The sequence below is a fragment of the Chanodichthys erythropterus genome, chromosome 10 (assembly GCF_024489055.1).
Source record: "Chanodichthys erythropterus isolate Z2021 chromosome 10, ASM2448905v1, whole genome shotgun sequence".
NCBI classification, from domain to species: domain Eukaryota; kingdom Metazoa; phylum Chordata; class Actinopteri; order Cypriniformes; family Xenocyprididae; genus Chanodichthys; species Chanodichthys erythropterus.
In genome coordinates this window covers 40,418,054-40,441,248 of record NC_090230.1, presented here as the reverse complement: position 1 = coordinate 40,441,248, position 23,195 = coordinate 40,418,054, and the positions used below count along the sequence as shown (strand labels likewise).

At 36.3% G+C, this 23,195-nt stretch overlaps 2 protein-coding genes across 2 annotated transcripts; one reads left to right on the top strand and one right to left on the bottom strand.

Moving 5' to 3' along the window:
• Positions 1-915: 915 nt before the first annotated feature.
• On the bottom strand, positions 916-15,784 carry ripk4 (receptor-interacting serine-threonine kinase 4). The gene is made up of 9 exons (XM_067397718.1): positions 15,693-15,784; positions 14,423-14,789; positions 9,347-9,638; positions 7,103-7,251; positions 6,917-6,966; positions 5,252-5,410; positions 4,609-4,721; positions 3,855-4,098; positions 916-3,325 (listed from the first exon to the last, which is right to left on the bottom strand). Exons 2-9 carry the CDS (start codon positions 14,602-14,604, stop codon positions 2,043-2,045), a joined length of 2,472 nt encoding a protein of 823 aa, XP_067253819.1. The 5' UTR covers positions 14,605-14,789; positions 15,693-15,784; the 3' UTR covers positions 916-2,042.
• Positions 15,785-16,116: 332 nt separating this feature from the next.
• nsun5 (NOP2/Sun RNA methyltransferase 5) lies at positions 16,117-22,792 on the top strand. The gene is made up of 10 exons (XM_067397719.1): positions 16,117-16,369; positions 16,810-16,929; positions 17,017-17,188; positions 18,098-18,206; positions 18,890-19,028; positions 19,125-19,240; positions 19,848-20,026; positions 20,114-20,315; positions 20,398-20,553; positions 22,491-22,792. Exons 1-10 carry the CDS (start codon positions 16,277-16,279, stop codon positions 22,651-22,653), a joined length of 1,449 nt encoding a protein of 482 aa, XP_067253820.1. The 5' UTR covers positions 16,117-16,276; the 3' UTR covers positions 22,654-22,792.
• Positions 22,793-23,195: the final 403 nt, after the last annotated feature.

The window sequence follows — 23,195 nt, the reverse complement described above, 5'->3', positions numbered from 1 at the left end:
ATTCCACTGTTATATACAATTATTTTAAAAATAAGGTGAAATAACGCAGGCTGACATCTTCAGCAGAAGCAAATACCATGTATTAACAACCTCGTAGCTTAGGTCTTTCTTTAAAGGTTTATAAATTAACGCTCAAAATAAATTTCCTTATGGAGAAAATGAATAGAGTGGTTACCAGGGTGTTGCTATGTGGTTGCCAGTCTTTTGCTATGTTGTAGCTAAGGTGTTCTTGCTCGTTTCCTAGGCATTGCTATGCAGCTGCTAGGATGTTCTGGGTGGTTACCAGGGCATTGCTATGCGGTTGCTAAAATGTTCCGGGTGGTTGCCAGTCCATTGTGTAACAGAAGTATGCTAGCACGAGATGTGCATGTAAACCTCACTCCCCTGATCTCAAGATATGCTCTAGCGGCTGACACTAGAGGTTGTAGCCTTTAGCCTCCTTGTTAGAGCATTCGACTCCCATGCGGACAGCCCGGGTTCGCGTCCCGCTTGGAGCGGGCAGGTGCGAACTGGAGGGGCTACAATTGCTATGTTGTTTCTAAGGCGTTCTTGGTGGTTGCCAGGGTGTTGTTATGCATCTGCTATGGGTTGTTGACAAGGTGTTGCTATGCAGATGCTAGGATGTTCTGTGTGGTTGCCAGGATTGCTGGGGTGTTGCTATGCTGTTGCTTACTTGTTCTGGGTAATTGTAAGATTTTTTGTTATTTTTTTACCCAATGTTTGTCCTAGAGATGAAAATTTTAAAAATAATAACTCAATAAGCCACAATGTATAAAGTGTAATGCATGTCCGCAGGATGAGCTATGCATCAAAATGTTATACTTTTGGGAAAATAGACAATAGTAATGGTTAAGTCTCACTAAGGCTGAAATATGCAACAACAGACAACAGATACTTTACATACATGTGATGCACTTTAATTTTTCATCAAATATAAAAGTGTGCAAATATAAAACTGTGCAAACACTATGAATAACTGAGAAATACCTTTTTTGTGTACAAAGGGGAAATGACAAGGCAGCTTTATCAACTAATTACAAAAGTCAAGGTGAAACCTGCAGGAGGTGTTGACAGTGGAATACAGAGTTTGCTATGGAAGATTTAGTTTATACAGATGCAAATGCAGATGCATGGATACTATCAACATCAACACAGAGTTCAACAGCAGATTAAAGACCTAGCAATTAACAGGCTGTCTGTTCCAGACAGTAAAAGATAATGACGGCTATGCCCCCCTTGGCAGAATGCAGGGCACGGCGCAGTGGTTTTACAGAGTGATGAAAAGATAAAGTGGTCCCAGGAATGAGCCAATAGTCTGAGCATGAGGGTACATGGGATAGAGTCCGCCCCCTATACGGTCTACCCACACCTGTGATCCCCCTGCGGGCCCGTTCCCATGATATAAGCGAAATGGCTCTGTAAATGCACAGCTCTATTTTAGTGAACCATTTTAATGATATAATTGGTCTCACAACATTGCCATTTCAAGATTTGAAGTGCAATATTAAGCTGATATATGGTGAGCTTATTCTAATATGCTACAAAAGACATTTCTATAATATTTCAAAACAATTTTAGGGTTGGAGAAAGCATTGCTTGCATTGCATCAACCACCACAGTCCACAGGTAACAAGTAGAAGAAGAAAACAGTGAAATCAAAGACATACAACAAAAATAGGAATGGATAAACAATGGCATGGAAATGACCGGAAGTGGACTCCATGGAAGGAAGTACAAAATCCAGGCTCTATCTACAGTACTGATATATACATATATAAATGCATTTCCAATCACAAAATAACTCTATTATTAAGGAGGAAAGCCAACAACAGACCAAACCCTGTAGAAAATACCTGTCAATATTCCGATAACTGAGTAATTACAATATGTACATTAAATCCCAATGGATAAACAAGAGTCCCTATTTTAAAGCATCTGTCAGTCTTTATAAAGTAGGAGGGATAAAAAAAAGGGAGAAAGTGTCTGTGAGCATATTGGCAAAAGTTCCTGGAGTCCATGAGGCCAAAGCCCCAGTAGGACCCTCAACAAGGTGCCGATTCACACAGCGAGTCTACAGGGATCAATGTGCCGTCAGTATTTTTGCGGCTGGTGAGTTTCAGAATGACCACTTTCCTCTGGAGTTTTGTCGGGGTGAGAGGATTCGGACTCTCTGGCTCTGATTCCGAAGTGTAGTCAAACGAGCTCTCTCTAGTGGGCTGTGGAGACAGCGGTGCTGCGTCGGCACCACGTTCGAGCAGGATACAGATGGCATCTTTGTAGCCACCACGTACAGCCAGGTGAAGTGGAGTGAGTCCATTTCTGTCTTGAGTATTAGCAATGTCCGGGAAGCTCTGCAGAAGCTCTTTCAGGACCTCGCAGTAGCCATTCTCGGCAGCCAGGTGACATGCCGTGCGAAGGCCATGGTTGGAGCTCTCAGGGTCAGCACCCTCCACCAGAAGCATTTTAACTGTCGGCAGGTGGCCTTTCTGGGCGGCTAGGTGCAAGGCGGTGCAGCCGTTGGCCGTCCGGGCGTGAATATCAGCGCCGTGTTTTACAAGCAGCCTTGAAGTGCTGGTGTGGCCCGTTTCCGCAGCCACGTGAAGCGGACTGTGGAGGCCGTCGGAGGTCAGATGCACATTAGCGCCGAGCTCCACCAAGATCCGTGCCACCCGGTACTGGCCTCTTTGAGACGCCAGATGGAGCGGAGTGCGCCCATCCGATGTCTGACCATCAACATCGGCACCTGCCTGCTTCACCAGGAGCTTAACGATTCCCAAATGGCCTTGCCAGGCAGCCAGGTGTAGTGCCGTCCAGTCATCTTTACCTTTGACATGGACATCAGCTCCTCGACTTAGCAAGACCCTCACCACGTTCTCCTGTCCGTGGTGGCAGGCAATATGTGTCGGCGTGCGTCCCTGAGCGTCTGTTTCGTTAATGCAAGCAGAACGGTCTAGGAGTAAACGTGTCAGGGCCTCGTCGCCGTTCTGGGCTGCGAAATGCAGAGCTGTGTACTGGTCCTCGTCCTTCGCGTTGACATTTGTCGTCTTGCGGCTCAGGAGAATCTCGGACACTCCCTTCAGCCGCTTTTCGGCAGCCAGGTGGAGGGGCGTGGCTCCATGAGTATTGGGAAAATTAGGGTTGCAGTTGCTAAGCAGCAGAAACTTAACTGCTTCCTCATTGGCCAGACTCACGGCGAAGTGGAGCAGGTTGCTGCCACCATCCAAGAGCAAGTCAACATCTTGCGGCTGGAGGATCTTCATCAGCTTGGCGATGTCCTCAGTGCGAATGGCTTCACAAAGCTTCTTCTTTTGAAACTCACTGGATTCTAAAGTAGAATATAGGACATAGTGAACAATAATGAGTGACAAAGAGTTTTATGGCACATGGATTAGACATTTACGATTGTCAGATTCATCATTTTGTATAAATTTCTTCACAAAGTTTCTGCTCAACATCAGATGATCAATAATCTTTGCAAAGCCAACCCCCCCCCCCCCCCTAAAAAACTCAAAACAAATAAAAAACAAATAAAAAGCAAAGCAAAACACAAACAAAATAAAAAACAGATCAAAGCAAAATAAAAAGCAAAACACAAAAAAAAGATCAAAGCAAAACAAAACACAAACAAAATAAAAAACAGATCAGATCAAAGCAAAACAAAAAGCAAAACACAAACAAAATAAAAAAGATCAAAGCAAAACAAAAAACAAATCAAAGCAAAACAATATGATTAACAAAATAAAATAAAACAAAACAAAAAGCAAAAATAATAATAATAATAATAATAATAATAATAAAATAAAAACATCCTTATACTGTACAAAAACATGAGTTGTAAGATGCTTTTCTCTTACCATTCGCAGCATTTTCCTTCTCAAAGGACAATGTAATAGAGCCTTGGGATGAGAAAGCTGAGTCCACAGAGGAGATGCCTGACAGTCTCTTGCTGGTGTTGTCTTTGCTCTCAAGGGACTCCTCTTTAACATTGCTAAAACTGCGCGAGAAGCCGGGGTCCATCTGACACAGCAACTCAGAGAGGCTGCAGTCTTTCTCAGGTAACATGGCTGACTTTGGCCTCACTGGTTTTTGGTTGTTAGTCTGTATGTGAAGAAAAGTTGCATCGATTGTTTGTAAGAGAAAATGAAATTTCATCAGCGATGAAGATTAGCAGCAATGTTTTCAGATTTTAGAAATAATGGAGGGAGCCACTTGGAATATACATGAATAAATCACTGACTGTAGATGTAAACATTTCATTCAAAGATGTAGCATTTTGACAAACGAAGGACAGCATGTTGTTCCTAAAATAAACAGTTTTATATGCCCATCCAGAAAATGACAAAAGGGTTCTGTTGAAGCAATGCAGTTTGGTAGCATTCTCTGTCATTGATGAAAGACTGTCATCTTGGTGAAACATTTACACTATGTACTTAGACTTAAAACAAACAAATACCAAAGAGTTGCCTAATAACTGAGGGACAGGAAACAACATTGCAGAGGTCAGTCTTAATGACTCATATGAACATAACACTGCTTTTGCGTCACACACGGTATGCCAGCGGAAGAAGATTTGTGAACATTCATGCATAGAGATCCATCTGATATTACCTGTTCACTGGAGGCTGGAGCAGGGCAGGGGGAACATTCTGGTTCTGAAGAAATGGAAGCTCTGGATTCGTCATGAGGTTTGGTGCACAGCTCCTCAGCTTCTGAAGTGATCTCTGGAGGAGAAAGTGAACCATGTTAGAGACATATAAATATGCATATGCATATACATATACATATACACAACTGTTTCTTCATTTTTCCCTGAAATGTTTTAAACAAATCATGTTTTCTTGACAATATTGTTGCTGCATTCTCAATATCAATCCCTTTAATTAACAAAAGCCAGGATTTCAATGACATCCTCAGCCAGGAAGTGACATCATATGTGATGGGAGAACAACAGCACAAAAATCAAAAAGCATTAGCGATGGATTTGATGAGTTCTGTGATGAGTTTGCATAAAACAGAAATCGTACAGAAAAGTGTCTGTGCTTGAACAAATCCTATTTAAGAAAGTCTGGTATACCCCTCTATAGAAATGCTTCCTGATATTACAAATCATATTCATGTTTTAAAAGAGACATTGTGTCACTGTTCTGATTGTCTGGCATATTCTGTCATGTCATTGTTGCAATGCAACTCTGGTTCCTGTGACTCAGCAGGTGTATTACTGGTACGATTGAAGCGAGAGACAGACACTCACCTTGAAAACTGGGTCTGGCTTCAGGGGAATGTGCCCAGCACTTCTGCATAAGGGACAGGAACCCTGAGCAGGCCTGGGGACGACTGCGGGGAATGACGCTGAGGTCTGGACGAACACCCTTCACCACCTTTACCATTATGTGCAGGATGTTATTCTCTCCTATAAAACAGACAACATCAGTATACTGGCCACACAACAGAATGCAGTGATAATTAATGTAGTTTAATTAATGAGTTTCCAACTTAATTTAATCAATCAATCACACAAAGTCATATTTCACCCCAAAAATCAACAGGAAATGAAAATAGATTTTGCATTACTAAAAAAAAAATAAAACTAATTTTCATACATTGTTATAGCACATTTCCCTTCAATTCTCATTTTTGTAATGAGATCTGAAATGGTTTACTTTTGTTTTACTCACAATTCTCAATTATGTTTCCCTTTGTTTAATATTGTATATTATTTTATTGTTTTGTTTTTTTTTAATTAAAAGGATCATAAATTAAAAGGCAAAACAACAAATTCTACAGTGATGTTTAAGTACTACAATTTAAATACTTTTGACATACAATTCTAACTAATATACGTGACCCTGGACCACACAACCAGTCACATGGGTATATTTGTAGCAATAGCCAACAATACATTTTCTGGGTCAAAATTATCGATTTTTCCTTTATGCCAAAAATCATTAGGATATTAAGTAAAGATCATGTTCCATGAAGATATTTTGTCAATTTCCTTCCATAAATATATCAAAAATGTATTTTTGTGAGTGGATATGCATTGCTAAGGACTTAATTTGGACAACTTTAAAGGCGAGTTTCACAATATTTTGATTTTTTTGCACCCTCAGATTGTATCTTGGCCAAATATTGTCCTATCCTAACAAACAATACATTAATGGAAAGCTTATTTATAGATGCATACATCTCAATTTAAAAAAGATTTACCCTTATGACTGGTTTTGTGGTCCCAGGTCACATATAGTTATTTTTATGCATTGGGGCATAATTGTGATGGAAATAATATTTTAATTTTCTGTATATTTTATATATATATATATATATATATATATATATATATATATATATATATATATATATATATATATATATATATATATATATATATATATATATAGAAAATATAGTTTGGGGGATCAGCAACATCCTGCAGATTAAATTCATTAGACCAGAAAAAAAGAAATCAACACTTCTCAGAAAAGCAAACAGAGGCTGCTAATTTCATGTCCTGTTATTTCAACCCTCATTGTATAATACATCAGGGTATTGTATAGGTTCCTTTTGGAAGGATTGTTTGGCAGCCAACTGATTCTATTTACTGGTGCCAACAGTTTTGTCTCTTATGACAATAAAACTTTTTTTTTTTTTTTTTTTGGTTTCATTCTTTCACACCGAATTCTTGTAACTGCTAGATACTAAAAAAAGCAGCAGTCTTATTTTTTTCTTCCCCTGTACCTGGAACTCACAACCAGATAAACACACAGACACTCCCTCATTGAGTGCCAGTTTGATTGAAATGAATGCCAAAAATCTCTTTACGGGATCTGATGGCGTACATAATAAGAAGTCCAAACACTCTCTGTACTAATTCAAATGAAGGGAAACATTGAGAGACAGATTTGACTTCTCGTCTTACCTTGATATGGCTTCTTCTGTGTGAGAATTCCCCAGATAACAATCGAAAAACTGTAAAAACAACAAATGTGTTAGACAACATTGACCTAAGCATGGAAAGGTGGTTTTGACAAACAGAAGCTGATCTCATATTTGAATTTGATCTAAGTTACAGTTTACACAGTAACGACAATCCAAAATGGCTGACCTGTACACATCGTGTTTAATGTCAGAGATTCTGTCTTTTTCTATGATCCTCTCTGGAGGGAGGTAGGCGATGGTGCCACAAAACCCATCACGGCTAATATCGTCATTCCTGACAAAGCCGTTCCACCTTGCTAGGCCAAAGTCAGAAATCTAAAATGAAGACCACAAAGAAAAGGGCAACGGTTAAGTCTTTAGACTTTTTAGCACTTTTTAATTAGATTAGGTTTCATTGAAGTGTTATTTACTGTGCTTTTTTCCAAAAAAACATGTTCAGAGTCGCCTACAGGTGCCCTATTAGGTGGGGAAGCCCTGATTTTTCTGTAAATGTGTGCACGCATATGTAGGCGTGTGTGTGCCAACCCTTCATTAACACTGCCTAGCTTTAGCTTGTTCAGACTGGTCCAGGATATGTGTTTACATCCAGCCTTTTCAATCCGACACGACGATTCCCACCCATCCCTCGTGACACCTGCTTACTCATCCATGGGAAGGTTGGATATAAATGGGATAAAGCATGGGAAAGCTTTTCAACCCTCAGGAAATTTTCTGGAAAAGTATGTGGGGACCGTGAAAAGAAAATGATAGATGTACCCTCCCCCCTCAACCGGTTTTGAAATCCTTATGAATTTTCCCGCATAGATGATCTGACATGACTGAGATTAAAACTGTTGTTTGGTCATCAACGCTGGATTAGAATTACAATTCATCACATTGACAGGGTGTTTTCACGAACATGAAGCACATAATCTAGATATTTAAATCAGAATGTAGCTGTTTATTTTTTTAAACAAGTGAAATTTCACTTTAAATTGGATCTGAACATCATGATTTTTCCTTTAAAGCTGCAGTCCGCAACTTTTTTTGTGTTAAAAATTTACAAAGATTATATAATGAGAATATACAACAGGAATCAATTTTCCAAACCGTGTTTTTGTCTTATCCTGAATCATTATGGTTCACTTATAATAAGTGTTTATATTCGGACTATTTCAGACCGGACTGGCCGCAGAGTATCACAGTAACTGCGTGACTCGCCATAGACATACACGGAGAAAAGTAGCTCCGGCTAGAATGTTCCTCCGCAAGACGCGTGCAGTTCTGTTTATTAACCGCTAGAGGGCCAAAAATCGCGGACAGCAGCTTTAAAATAACTTATAAAGCCCTTAAACAGGGTTTCCCAAAATGGGAAAATTGATGAAAAGATTTAAAATAAATCATTTTGAAATAAAAAACAAACAATTAAATAATAAAAAAAAAAAACACTAAAAAAAGAGCTATTTTATTTAGTGCTGTCAAATGATTTATCGCGATTAATCGCATCCAAAATAAAAGTTTGAGTTTACATAATATACATGTTTGTACTGTATATATAAATACACACAGATACATTTATATATTTAAGAAATATTTACATGTATATATAATTTATATTATATAAAATAAATATTTTATATATAAAACTATATTTTTGTTAAATATATACATGCATGTGTGTGTATTTATAAATAATAAAAATACACAGTACACACACGTATTACACAAACATTTATTTAGGATGCGATTAATCGCGCTTAATCGTTTGACAGCACTAATTTTATTTGATTACCTGTATGTCACGTGACTATTAATCAACACCAGAGAACCGTGAACAATGTGTTGTTAAATTATTGAAATATGAACTTAAAATATCTGGGGGTACTTCAAGTAGCCTAACTATTTTAGGTCAATGTGGTTCAGCTGACAAAAATGTTTAGGAATCCCTGCCTTAAATGACACAAAAAGAACTGTTTTTGTCCATTTAATTGAAGTCAATGGCATCCAAAATAACATTGAAGATTGGACCTAAATTACTTTCAACATATCACTTTCAAAAGAAAAATACATTTTTCAAAATATCTTTTGCATTTCACCGAAGATTTTGTTTGTTTGTTTATTAAGTTTTTACGCCATGTTAGCATCATGGCTCGTTCCAGAAGAAAGAATAAAGTCGTACAGGTTTTGAACAACATGAGGGTGAGTCAATTTTACATGAACTATGAGTGATAGAAAGGGTAAAGCTCCAAATAACTTGTGTTTTTATAAATCGCCTCATCAAAGCAGTTTACTCAGGTAGTGATGAATCACTGAAGATTTGATGCAATGAATCAGCTGACTGATTCCTTGGAAAGTCTAAACCATGAGCAGTTAAAATCCCCACTTCATTGGCAAAGGAGTCAAGACCTCGTCATGACCAGACGTGGCTCACCTTGATGTGGTAGTGCGCGTCCAGCAGGATGTTAGCGGGTTTAAGGTCAAGATGAAGTAGGGGTGGGTTCATGCAATGCAGGAAGTTCATCCCAACCGCCGTCTCGTGTATGATACGGAAACGTAGCTCCCAGGGCAGTGGCTCTGAGGCCAGTAGAGTTTCCAGAGAGCCTGTCTCCATGTATTCCATCACCAATCCCTGTGGGTCACTGCAAATGCCGTATACTGGGAGAATGTAGCGGAACTTAGCTGCCTCCATCTTCTTGGCCTCCTCCAAGAGTTCAGCACGCTCCCTAAACAACAAAAAATGAATGCGTTAAAAAAGTAGTGGAATGTAAATGGCATTTATTTAGTAAGGAATGTCTTCACATGGGAGGGATCCAGCTGGATATTAACTGGAAAACTGGCAACACACCCGATTAATTAAAAAGATGATAAAGGAATCACAGCAAGGCACTTTTATAAAAACAACAAGGGAAGGTACTAAACCCGTTGGACCTGAGCACACTGACAAACCTGACTCACTCATATTGTCCGGAAGCGTATTATGAACAATGACACAATGTTTTTTAACTATTGGCTAAATTTCCATTATGAAATAAAGCCAGCATATCTGAAACCGCATACATGCGTACACGAATAGCTTTACCACTTTCCCACAATGCTGTTTACAGTATATTTATCTGACATAATCTTTTTAATTACATTCCAGTCTTTAACATTGATGGATATTGGGTTGTTTGAATGGCTCTCTTGTACTTTGTTCTTAAACAACTTCTTTTATTAGTAACAAGTCAGACAGAAGTCAGACATGTAGGTCATATATTTTATAACTGGACTTACGAAGGACATCTCAAAGTTTACAATCTGTTTGCTTAGTAAACAACACCAAAACGTCTCTCAACCATGTTACTCAAAAAATCAAGCACAGATATTAAACAAAAAGCTTGCAATGTGTGTAAGTCAGCATTCTGTTTAATCGCTTTATTAGCATAGTGAGTCTTTTATTACTCATATGACGCCAATGATTGAGCCAAAAGTGGTCATGTAGCTCCATCTGACAATTTTAGCATGAAATAAATATACAAATAAATAATAAAATTCAATAAAAGAGTAATTGATTTCATTTTAATACACTTGTGTTGATGTTCAAGAAGGGGAAGGAAAGCATTACTCCTAATGAATAAATAAGTTCAAATGTATTTTAATACACTTTGTGTTGATATTTTCTATTGAAAGAAAACTAGCATGAAGAAAGCAAGAGAAAGCATAACTCCAACAAACAAATAAACAATTTGTTCATCTTCGGAACACAAATTAAAATATTTTTGATAAAATCCGATGGCTCAGTGAGGCCTCTATTGCCAGCAAGATCATTTCCTTTTTCAAAGCCCAGAAAGCTACTAAAAACATATTTAAAAAAGTTCATGTGACTACAGTGTTTCAACCTTAATATTATAAAGCAACAAGAATTTGTTCGCCAAAACCCCCCCCAAAATAACGACTTTATTGAACAATATCTAGTGAAGGCCGATTTCAAAACACTGCTTCATGAAGCTTCGAAGCTTTACAAATCTTCTGTTTTGAATCAGTGATTTATGAGCACCAAAATCACATGATTTCAGTGACTTTGGCAGTTTGATATGTGCTCCGAACCACTGATTTGAAACAAAAGATTTGTAAAGCTCCGAAGCTTCATGAAGCAGTGTTTTGAAATCACACATTACTAGATATTGTTCAATAAAGTTTTTTTTTTTTTTGGTGCACAAAAATATTCTTAACATTAAGGTTGAACCACTTCAGTCACATGAACTGTTTAAAATATGTTTTTAGGGGCTTTCAGGGCATTGAAAAAGGAAATGATCTTGCTGGCAATGCAGGCCTCACTGAGCCATCGGATTTGATCAAAAATATCTAAAATTGTGTTCTGAAGATGAACGAAGGTCTTACAGGTGTGGAACAACATGAGGGTGAGTCATTAATGACATAATTTTCCTTTTTGGGTGAACTAACCCTTTAAGAAGGCTGAAGGAAAGCATAGTACCAAATAAATACATTTTTTATACACTTAGTGTTGATATAAAACTAGCTGTTCAGAATGCTGAGGGAAAGCATAACTCTTAATAAAGTATGATATTAAACAGTGGTGCAATTCCCACTGGGATGGACAAATGGGAGGTAATGAGTTAGAAGATTACCGGGAGTGTGGAGGTAAACCTTTAAAACTACCCATTCTGCTGCCCCACACTGTTCTGCCACCCTTTTGAGCTCAACAAAAGCTGTTCTTTTCTTAGAAAAAAGAAAAAAAAGATCCAGTTCGACCAGTTCTGCAAGTCTGCAGAGGCCTGATGGAGCACAGGAGGACAAAGCCTGCTTTTAACTCTGTGCCCTGTTTAGATGGGGGAGGCAAATTAGAATTCTTGTACCTTCAGATCTCAGCTACTGATAACCTGAGGGTCACATGGAACAGCATTCGTTGGATTTCAATCAGATTCTTTTGTTTTTTTCCTCCTTAAGCTTGGTGACGCAAAGTGACATCCGCATGAAGAGTTCCAAAGCAAGTTTTGCAAGAAGATGTGCAAGATTACATCTGTATGGCGCACTCGAGGTGACCCTCATGACCAGACCTGAACAAATCTTTTAACATTAAGGACCTGTTGATGTTTCCTGTTGTCTCAATAATTTCCACAGTGATACATATCAATAGTGCCCCTGATCTGATACACAAAGTACAATCAGGGCCTATTCTACACAGAGTTATAGGGCCAGAGGAGTTGCATAACAATACAAATGGCCTGAACCCTGGGGGAAAAGACTTAATACATGCTCCTGTATTCATGCTCATCCAAGGCTATTGAAACATTTATGCCCAAAGAAAATCACACCCTATCATCACCTGAGATCAAAGGTCATGCTGAAGTACAATTCAAAAAGTCTAAACAAGAATAATTATAACACATTTTTTTAATCTAAATACCGGTGATTTCATGCAGAATCTTAATATCGCATATGTGCCTGCTTTTTTAATGTGTTGACTAGTGACTCAAGTTCTCAGCATTCCCAGAAGACTCACATAATATAAGTCATTTAAAATTAATTATTATTTAAATATGAAGCGCAAAGAAGAATGGAAAGGGGAATACATACTGTAGCATCGTGGGTTATGAAGGGTTTTGATGTCATTACGGCAAATATTAAGTCGAACTCGTGATTTTTTTTGTTAAGTGTAGGCTCAGTGTTGTGAATATTTAATTGTTTTTAAATACACACATACTAAGAATCCTTAAAAAAAAAAAAAAAAAAAGGTATCACAGTTTCCACAAAAATATTAAGCATAAGAAATGTTAGCATATTCATATTAGCATTATATCTGAAGAATCATGTGACACTGAAGACTGGAGTAATGATGCTGAAAATTCACCTTTTCCATCACAGGAATAAATTACATTTTAAAATTATATTTAATTAGAAAACAGTTATTTTAAATTGCAATAATATTTCACACAGTTACTGTTTTTACTGTATTTTTGATCAAATAAATGCAGCCTCGGTGAGCATAAGACACTTTCAAAAACATTAAAAAAAAATCTCACCAACACCAAATCTTTTAACGGTAGTATAAATACTTAAATAAATAAATATCTAACAATAACAAAAATGTATGGGATATTGTATACCATAATTTACTGTATAACCTAGGGATGCACCGATATGAAAATTTTAGCCAATACCGATAACCAATAATTCTTTATATTTTTTATATTCTTTATAACCGATATATTGGTCAATAAATCCAAATTTTAAATAGTTTTTGAGAGCCTGATTACAAAAACAAAAGTTTCACCATTAAAATTCATGTCCCAAGCACTCAATTATAATGTTCTCATTATAATTTTATGTAGCCTATATGACAGACTTGCGCTGTACATGTTGCACTTAACTGTATTTTCCTTTTTGACTCCATTCCATATCATATTTCAAGCTATTCAAAACCATAATGGAACACAGTGTGCATCTGAAGTGTCTGGGCTGAAGGAAATAATCCAATATTTATCAGCTTTAAAGGGATAGTTCACCAAAAAATGAAAATTGTGTCATCATTTACTCAACCTCAAGTTGTTCCAAACCTGTATAAATTTCTTTGTTCTGTTGAACGCAAAGGAAGATATTTCGAAGAATGTGGGAAACTGAACAGTTCTGGGGCATCACTGACTTTCATAGTATTTTTCTTACTATGGAAGTCAATTGTGCCCCAAAGTAGCCTGGTTACAAACTTTCTTCAAAATTTATAAGGTTTGGAACAACTCGAGGGTGAGTTTTTTTATTGGACTGATAACGATAACATTAAAAACGAACCTATATCGGCTGATACCGATATGGTGGCCAATATATCGTGCATCTCCAGTATAACCATAAGTAAAATGTTCTGCGTGTGACTGCAACATCTGTGTGCATACCAAAGCTCTGGCTAAGGTCTATGTGTGGAAGGTTACCGGGAAACAAAGCTCACATACAGCCACTCCTTGTCATGTCAGGACAGAGTTAAAGTGGAAAGTGGATGCAATGTAAATGTAAGTCTTAAGACAGAGTCTGAGAGATATCCATGGTGTCTTAATATGTCAGTGTGCACATTTGGGGAGACTGGGGGCATAATCATAGCTCAAGGCAGTATATTATAAGCAGTTTCCTGACACAACATGTTGAGGGGCAGCGTCTTTTTGCATGCAGGCTTGACAAATGTTAATGTGAACAGAATGGAGACTTACTAATAGCCTAGAAGTAATGAATATTAATGCTCACTATTAAAAAAAAAAGTTTCAGGAATTCTGTATTGCACTTGTGATTGAAAATAAATAATAAACAAACCAACAAATAGCAATTAATATCAATACAAACTGACATGAAAGCATATCTCCAGTACAGCATTCATAAATGATGGATTTCGCACACAAAAACAAACTTCACTTGCCTTTCAGATGACCGTGGTTAACCAATGCACACGCACACCCACACACTTTAAACACACTTCTAGAGAAGTCTCTTTGAGCTGAAAGTGACACTCAAAAAATGAACTCACTTGTCATCTGAATGAAGACTAGGAGGGCACTTGATCGCCAGCCATGTTTTCCACTGCATATGTCGTACTTTGTACACCTGTCCAAAGCCGCCGGAGCCAATCTTTTCCCAACTCCCAAACTCTGAAGCATCAAAAGTTTTCAGAAGCCCCATAATCCCTGGGGAATTCTCTGGGACGTCCATTTTTCAGGCTGTTTAATAAGATCCTGTGCAATCTGGATTCTCTTTTTCACATAAAAAAGTTTTCTGTCAAAGACAAACAGGTTGTGAACTGTTCCTTGTTTTTTTCCTGTCTGTACAGACGGCTTCTGTCTGGCCCTACCCCTCTGTTCAGGTAAAAGGAGGGAGGAGCCTAATGACATCATTTCCTAAGACAGGAACACACAGAGTGGCAAAGAGTAAATTGCTCAATCTAGTCCTATGACACATATGCCCATTTATATGCTAAAGGCCATTGGTGACGCCCATAAAGCACTGTTTATCCTCTATTTCAACTTCACAACATCTAATACGGCGCCAGAAGTTACAAACATCTCAACTTTCTGCTCAGAAAGGCTGGGAATTGTATTTGACACGGTTATCCAAGCTTAAGGAATGCTGGTTGTCACCCAACATCTTTTTATCCTGAGATCACAAGAATGTAAAGATTGTCTCTTAACCCCCTAAAGAAGTATACAAGTTTTCTAGGATTACTAAACAATATCCTGGTTATGAGATACAGCTAAAATGAGTGGTGTGGAATGTTAAAAATCACTGAACCTATTCATAGACAAGTTTACATTAGCCAGAGGTTCAAGTATGCGTTAACTCAATTTACGTTACTCTACATATAACAGTTTAGCTGTAGCCTCAAGGTAACGTAAAGTCATTTTACATTGACCTGATTAAGTTTACATCCACCAGACCTCAGTGTTCTCATGCAATGTCCACATAACAGTGAGTCACGTTGCATAATTTTAACATCCATTATGACTCAATGATTATAAGTAAGGTCATTAATCTTAAAGAAATGACCAATCTTTCCCTTAAGGTTTTTAAAAAGCCAAGTAGGTGGTATTTTGTTGATTTTTAACCCAAAGTTTACCTGTAAACCATATAAAGTGTCAAATTTGAAACAAGAATTTCAAAATTATCAACATGATCAAAACTTTGAGTACAAGCTCCATATTCTCACTCTATCATACTATATGGGCCATAAAGCCTGGATGTATCAAATATGATAAGGCAGGCTTTACAATGTTAAATCACATATGCATTCAGGTGAAACTCACTGTAATTGTCCATTGTCGTTTATGGTCTTCAAGAGGAATTAAAGTGGATCCAAAGACAGGATTATTCACACGTGAGGACAGCAGTTCACAGGATGCTCAATGGGTTTCATGCACAAGTGTAGAGGGTGTCAGTTTAGTAATTAGCATTTCAGATGTGTGTGAGACAGAGCACTTGAGTGATGTTATCTAAATAAATTTAATAGAAAACCTGCGTGATTCACATTGAAGAGAGCTTCTAGAATATAGTATCTTTATATGTTACTTCTAAGCGTATTTATGACTCAGATAAACACATTTGATACATTTTTGATGTGTGGCAATAACTACGATTAGTTGTACAATTGTCTTTGGCGCACCCTTGTGGGCATTCATCAGTACTACAGTTATCGTAAGACGTTCCGTACTGTCGAAAAACGTTGCGAAAACGAATCAGGCAAATATGAAAACGTGGGTACTGTGCAGTGCGTTTACTCCATTATAGTAAGCGAAATTGATTTGAAAAGGATACTAGATTTAGTTCTATGTGTATGTATGAAGTTACGTGTGTTCATATTACTGTATAAAACGCCAGTGTTATTTTAGTCATGGCACTTTATATGAAAGCGGCAGAGATTCTTGAGAAAGTGGAGCAGAAAAAGGGTGCTGTGAAAACTCTGGTTTATGACAGTAAATTTCAAGTAAGTGCTGAATTATTTGCCTCTCAGGCATCTATAAAGAATAATTGGGTGTTTCAACTATGGGCACTTGTGACAAATATGGCTTAATTTAAGCAAATTTCAGCTTGGGAATGACGTACGGTAAAATAATCTGTTTTACAATTGATATTTACCTTGTTTTCTTCGCATATGTCTCGTATTTCATCTCAAGCACGCGTTTTACAGACACTGTTGTTTCCTTGGTAATCAAGTAACTCTAATGGGACAAAATAGTCGGGTAGAAATGACGTCACGACGAATAGACAGTCGTGTTTTTTTTATTTTTTATTTTTTTTCACAATAAACATGACATGGTTATGATTGTTTCACTCTATGTGTAGATTATGGTTTAAAAAAATAATAATAAAAATTATTATTATGAATTGCCTTTAGAAAAAAAACTTTTTTTGTCTTTTCATCAGAATATCAAGCAACTCTTTGCACTTGTGTGTGAAACACAGAAATACTCATCAGTTCTGCAGGAGATCATCGACAGCACCAAGCTTTTGAAAGAAACAAAACTCCGGATCTATTTAGCCAAAGTGAGCAACTCTACTTTAATCCTCACTTGTAAGCCACATGTCTGTGTTGATCAGTGCATCACAGATGTGTCATTGTGTGAACAACAGGTTCTGGTGTATGACCTGCTCATTGGTCATGGGGTGAAATGTGGAGGTGCCTGGAAGACGATGATGTTGAAGCATCGCTCCAGATTACAATCTGCCCTGGCAAGGATCAAAGTCAAGAGGAAAGTGAGTCGAAATCAGGACCTGCTGCCCTCCAGTTTCCAGCAGACTCAGGGTAATGTAGGCATCAGTTATTTGTAAGAATGCCGTCATTTGGTTGAATTAGCAAATTAATGCAGTCGCCTAGATATCAGTTTTCTGTGTTAATATAATATATGCGACCCTGGACCACAAAACCAGTCACAAGGGTCTGAAAGCTGAAAAAATAAGCTTTCCATTGATGTATTGCTTCTTAGGATAGGACAACTATTTTAAAAAAAATCTGGCATCTGAGCGTGCAAAAAAAAAAAAAAATATTGAGAAAACCTTTTTAAGTTGTCCAAATGAAGTCCTTAGCAATGCATATTACTTCCAAAAATAAAATATAAGCTGCATTATTTAGGAATGGTAACATGTTTTGGTTTGACAGAATTGAATAAATATAAATTAAATACAGTTTAGTATTACTTGTAATTGATTACTGTTATAAAAACAAGGAGAATCTATATATATATATATATAACAAACATTGATCTATATTTCATGCACATTTATTCTCAACAACAACTATTCCTTTCATCAGTTTAAATCATGTATTCTCTCCACGATGAAGCCAGTCATAACATGCATTTGATATATTTACATTAAGAAATTTACAAAATATCTTCATGGAACATGATCTTTACTTAATATCCTAATGATTTTTGGCATAAAAGAAAAATAGATCATTTTGACCCATACAATGTATTGTTGGCTATTGCTACAAATATACATCTGTGACTGGTTTTGTGGTCCAGGGTCACATATTGTATTATTTTTAATTGTATTTTTGTGTATAAAAAAAATGGCCACGGAAAAATGTGTGTACATACTGTACCATAATTTATATATAACAGACTAAAATTTGACTAAAATTCTTTTGACAAAGCCATTTATAGATTTTGGAGATACCATTAAGGTTCATTTGCATGTTCTGTCCCTTTAGATAATGTAATTCCACGCTATGTGCGAGTGAACACGCTGAAAACAACTCTTGATGACGTCATTGACTATTTAAAAAGAGAGGGATTTTCATATCAAGGAACAGCAATGTGGTAAGTGGTCCTCTGCACGTCACAAAATGGTATAATCTCCAGCATACGGCTTAAGAATGACATGAAGCCTGAACTATTCTTTTAAAGGGTTAGTTCACTAAAAAATGAAATTTCTTTATTATTCACCCTCATGTCGTTCCACGCCCGTAAGACCTTCGTTCATCTTCAGAACACAAATTAAGATATTTTTAATAAAATCTGAGAGCTTTCTGTTCCTCCATTAACAGCCTACTCAACTACCACTTTCAAGGCCCACAAACGTAGTAAAAACAGTGGTTTAACCTCAGTTTTATGAAGCGACGTGAAAGCTTTGTTTGCGTACCTGATTTACAAAATATTAATTAAATAGCACTGCAGCGTGAGAGCAGACATTGTTGCGTGAACGCGTTGGAGAATCATTTTTTGTAAATAAATGGTAAATTTAGTTTTTTTGCTCAAACAAAGCACTTGCCTTGAAAGTGGCAGTTGCGTAGACTGTCAATGGAGGGACAGAAATCTCTCGGATTTCATCAAAAAGATCTTCATTTGTGTTCTGAAGATGAATGAAGGTCTTACGGGTTTGGAACGACATGAGGGTGAGTAATTAATAACAGAAATGTTCATTTTTGTGTGAACTAACCCTTTTATAGCGCATTTCAAATTACACATTTTTTGATCTGTTAGTTTGTGTTTCATCATCTCAGCCTCGAGGATCTCGATCATCTGACTGGGAAGACATTTCTGTGTGATCTTCATCTCAAAGATCTTCTGGTTTTCAGTGCAAAGACAGACTTCCACGATCACTTCCTTTATAAAGCAGGACACATTATATTGCAGGACAAGGTACAACGTTATACTACACTTACATTTCTTTGCAAGACATGAAACAAATTGGAACTCATGCTATTTTGCTCTTTGTTTATGTTAAATGTTTTGCAGGCCAGCTGTCTTCCTGCTTTCCTCCTAAACCCTCCTGTTGGCGGTCACGTCATCGATGCCTGTGCAGCTCCAGGGAACAAAACCAGCCATCTAGCTGCCATAATGAAAAATAAAGGGTACAGCATCTCACTTAATACTGAAGAATAGGGGTCTGGACATGATTCATAAATCTTAATCTTCTCTCTCTATATATATATATATATATTGTAAATTCTTAAGGCAAATTTTTGAACACATGGAAGATTTTATATATACATATAGTCATGGTCGGAATTGTTGACAACCATGGTAAATATGAAGAAAAAAGAAAATAAATCGACATTGTTAATCCTTTTTTCTTTTAAAAAAAAATCTAACCTTTCATTAAAGTAAAAGAATTGAAAATGGAGGGAAAATCTATTGTATAGATTGAATGTATTAAAAAATGTATATGTATAGATTGGTTGTTTATTAAAATCAACTATTTTTAAATCGATTTTCTTTTTCTTTTTTAAAATTAATATTTGTATACATCTAATTATATATATGCATAGTAATGTTAATGCATTTTATTTATAAATGAGTAAAATTAATATCAATTATTTAAAAAAATATTGTGTGTGTGTGTGTGTATATATATATATATATATATTAGTAGTAAAGTAAAATAAAATTAAATATTTACTTTTTTATTAATTTATACTTTAATTGATTATTTAATTTATGTTACTAAATGGACAACAGGAAGTTGTTTGCCTTTGATCTTGATGCAAAACGCCTGTCCACCATGAGCACTCTTCTCCTTCGTGCTGGGGTCACATGTCATCAGCTGGCCAATCAGGATTTTCTGAAAGTAGATCCACAGAGCTCAGAGTTCAAGGAAGTCGAGTACATCCTTCTGGACCCCTCCTGCAGTGGATCAGGTCATTATTATGTAAAAACGAATCATTGCATTAGTGATATATCTTATCTTGACGTCTGTTGTTTAGACTTGTGCTCGTCTGTCTCAGGGATGGTTTGTCTACGAGATGAGGTCTCAGAGCCGCAGGAGGAGGGGCGTCTGCAGGCGCTGGCTGCGTTTCAGCTACACTGTCTCAACCATGCGCTGCAGTTCCCTCAGGTACAGCGCGTCGTCTATTCCACATGCTCCATTCACCCACAGGAGAACGAGGAGGTTGTGTCGGCCTGCTTACAGCAGAACCCTGGATTCAGGTCTGAGACTCAGACTGGGATAGAAAATCATTTAAAATTTGTTTCACAGTATGAGGAGAGTTTTTTTTGTCTTTTCTTGTAGACTAGTAAATCTTCTTCCAAATTGGCATGAGAGGGGTCACGATCCTTTCACCCAGTGCCTTCGTGCAAGCACAGAAAAAACACGGACTCATGGGTTCTTTGTGGCCATGCTGGAGAGATGTCCCCCACAGACAGATGGAGAGAACCTCCCAATGATGTAAGTTAAATGATTCATTCACTGTGTGTGATTTGATTTATATATATGTTTGGAAGATTAAACCTTTGATATGTTCTCACCCTTCAGTGAGAACTCACCTTTTTGAGATCAAAATAGGTCACCAATGGATTTGCATAGATCCAATGAGAAAGTGTTTTTATGGGGAAGGGGGAGATACTTACAAAGATACTTGTGAACTTACAAGGGTAAATAAAGAACTGGTTGTTTCAATAATTACTCTGCAGTGTTTCCTTTACTCTTTACTTTAAAAACCATGTCTATAATGGGTAATATTTTATGTATTTGAGGTCTGAGATGTGGCAAACAGTATTGCTATCCAGTCAGCCAATATTGTCTTAAATATCCTGCATAGCACTTTGTCTTTTATAACATGAAATTTTAACTAAATGTTGATTTTGGTAAAATGTTGCAACAATATCTTTTTTTTTTTGTGAAAAATTACAATTTTACGGAAGAGGATTAGGGCTAGCAATAATAAAAAAATAAAACCATATCGAGATTAAAGTTGTTAAATTTCGAGAAAAAAGTCAAAATAAAATGTTGAGAATAAACTCGTTAAATTATGAGAAAAAATCGTTACATTTCGAGAAAGTCGAGATAAAATGTTGAGAATAAAGTCATTAAATTATGAGGAAAAAAATCGTTAAATTTCAAGAAAAAAGTCAAGATAAAATGTTGAGAATAAACTCGTTAAATTATGAGAAAAAAAATCGTTAAATTTCAAGAAAAAAGTCGAGATAAAATGTTGAGAATAAAGTCATTAAATTACGAGAACAAATTAGTTAAATTACGAGAATAAATTTGTTAATTTAATGATTTTATTCTCTACATTTTATCTAGACTTTTTTCTTGAAATTTAATGACATTTTTCTCATAATTTAATGAATTTGTGTTCTCGTAATTTAACGACTTTTTCTCGTAATTTAACGAGTTTATTCTCATAATTTAACGAGTTTATTCTCAACATTTTATCTCGACTTTTTTTCTCTTATTTAACGAGTTTATTCTCATAATTTAACGAGTTTATTCTCAACATTTTATCTCGACTTTTTTTCTCTTATTTAACGAGTTTTTTCTCGTAATTTAACGAGTTTATTCTCAATGTTTTATCTCGACTTTTTTCTCGAAATTTAACAAGTTTATTCTCAACATTTTATCTCGACTTTTTTCTCGAAATTTAACAACTTTAATCTCGAGATGGTTTTATTTTTTTTATTATTATTTGGCCCTAATCCTCTTCCGTACAATTTTGGACATATAGGGTAATAAAAAATAAATGAATAACAAATCCCTTAAAGTAACTACAAATGAGCATGTAAACAAAGCAAATAACTTTAAAAAAAATTCTGTGTGCAGCATGACCCTGTCCCAAAGCTGAATTTTCAGCATCATTACTCCAGTTTCACATGATCCTTCAGAAATCATGTGCTGATTTGCTACAAAAAAACACTTGAAACACTTAATTTTATTTCTGTGGAAATGGTGATGCATTTTTTTTTTCAGTATTCTTTGAATATTTTTGAAAGCTATGATAATTTTTTTTTGATAAATATAAAGTTCAAAAACAGCATTTATTTGAAATAGAAATCTTTTATAACATTATAAATGTCTTTACTGCCACTTGGTCAATTTAAGGTAACTTTGCTGAATAAAAGTAAAAACAAAAACGTACTGACTTCCAAAATTTTGAACAATGTTTAAATGTATATTACAATTTAAATGTTATTTTATTTTTATTTTTACATTAGTTACAAATTCTTAATTTTCATGAAAATGTCAATTAAAAATGGTCCTAAATATTAAGTTATTTCATATCAGAATCTTTTGTGTGTGTTTTGATTATATGGTAAAATCACACCTGGATATGTTCTTGTCAGCCTTGTTTTAGTTACATTAATGTAATTTTATTGTCACAGCACAACAATGCCGTCTAGTGGTGAGGAAAAGCAGGACATACCACAATCCAGTCCATCTGACGAGGAACAAGAAAACACACAGACTGCAAACGAACAACCTGCAAATCCAAGCTCAAAGAAGAAGAGGAGAAACCGAAAGAAACACAAAAAGCAAGAACCCTAAAGTTATAGAGGACTTTAAGTATGGTGACAATGAAAGCAATCTCTGCTCAGCTAAACTACCACTGGACACTGACCTCTGCTTTTATTAAAATGTGATAATATAAAAATGGTTTCAAGTCTGATCTCAATTTTAAATTAAATGCAAATACACTCATTTAGAAATGTGGGAATTATGTCATGCATTGAACACAACAGAAATCCACAGCAAATCAACTTTCCATTTTTATTTAAAACCAGCATGTCATTATCAGAGCATTTAAGCAGACACAACACAATCTGTGTGCCGCTTCATTCAGAACTCCACTCACGCTTTGAGGGTTAGTGGGAATGGTCATTTACACACAAACTGTGAGCATTCGCTTATAGCATTGTCTGAAAAACATACAACTACGTACAACAGCCCTCAAACATTCACAGCTTGAGATATCCAGCTCTCATCTCAATGCACATCTCATTTTCTCAACAGAGTCTACACGTCTCACTTGTATTTGGTACGGCTTTCTAATAAACAGAAAGCCTGGTCCCATGCCTCTTTGCATCAGT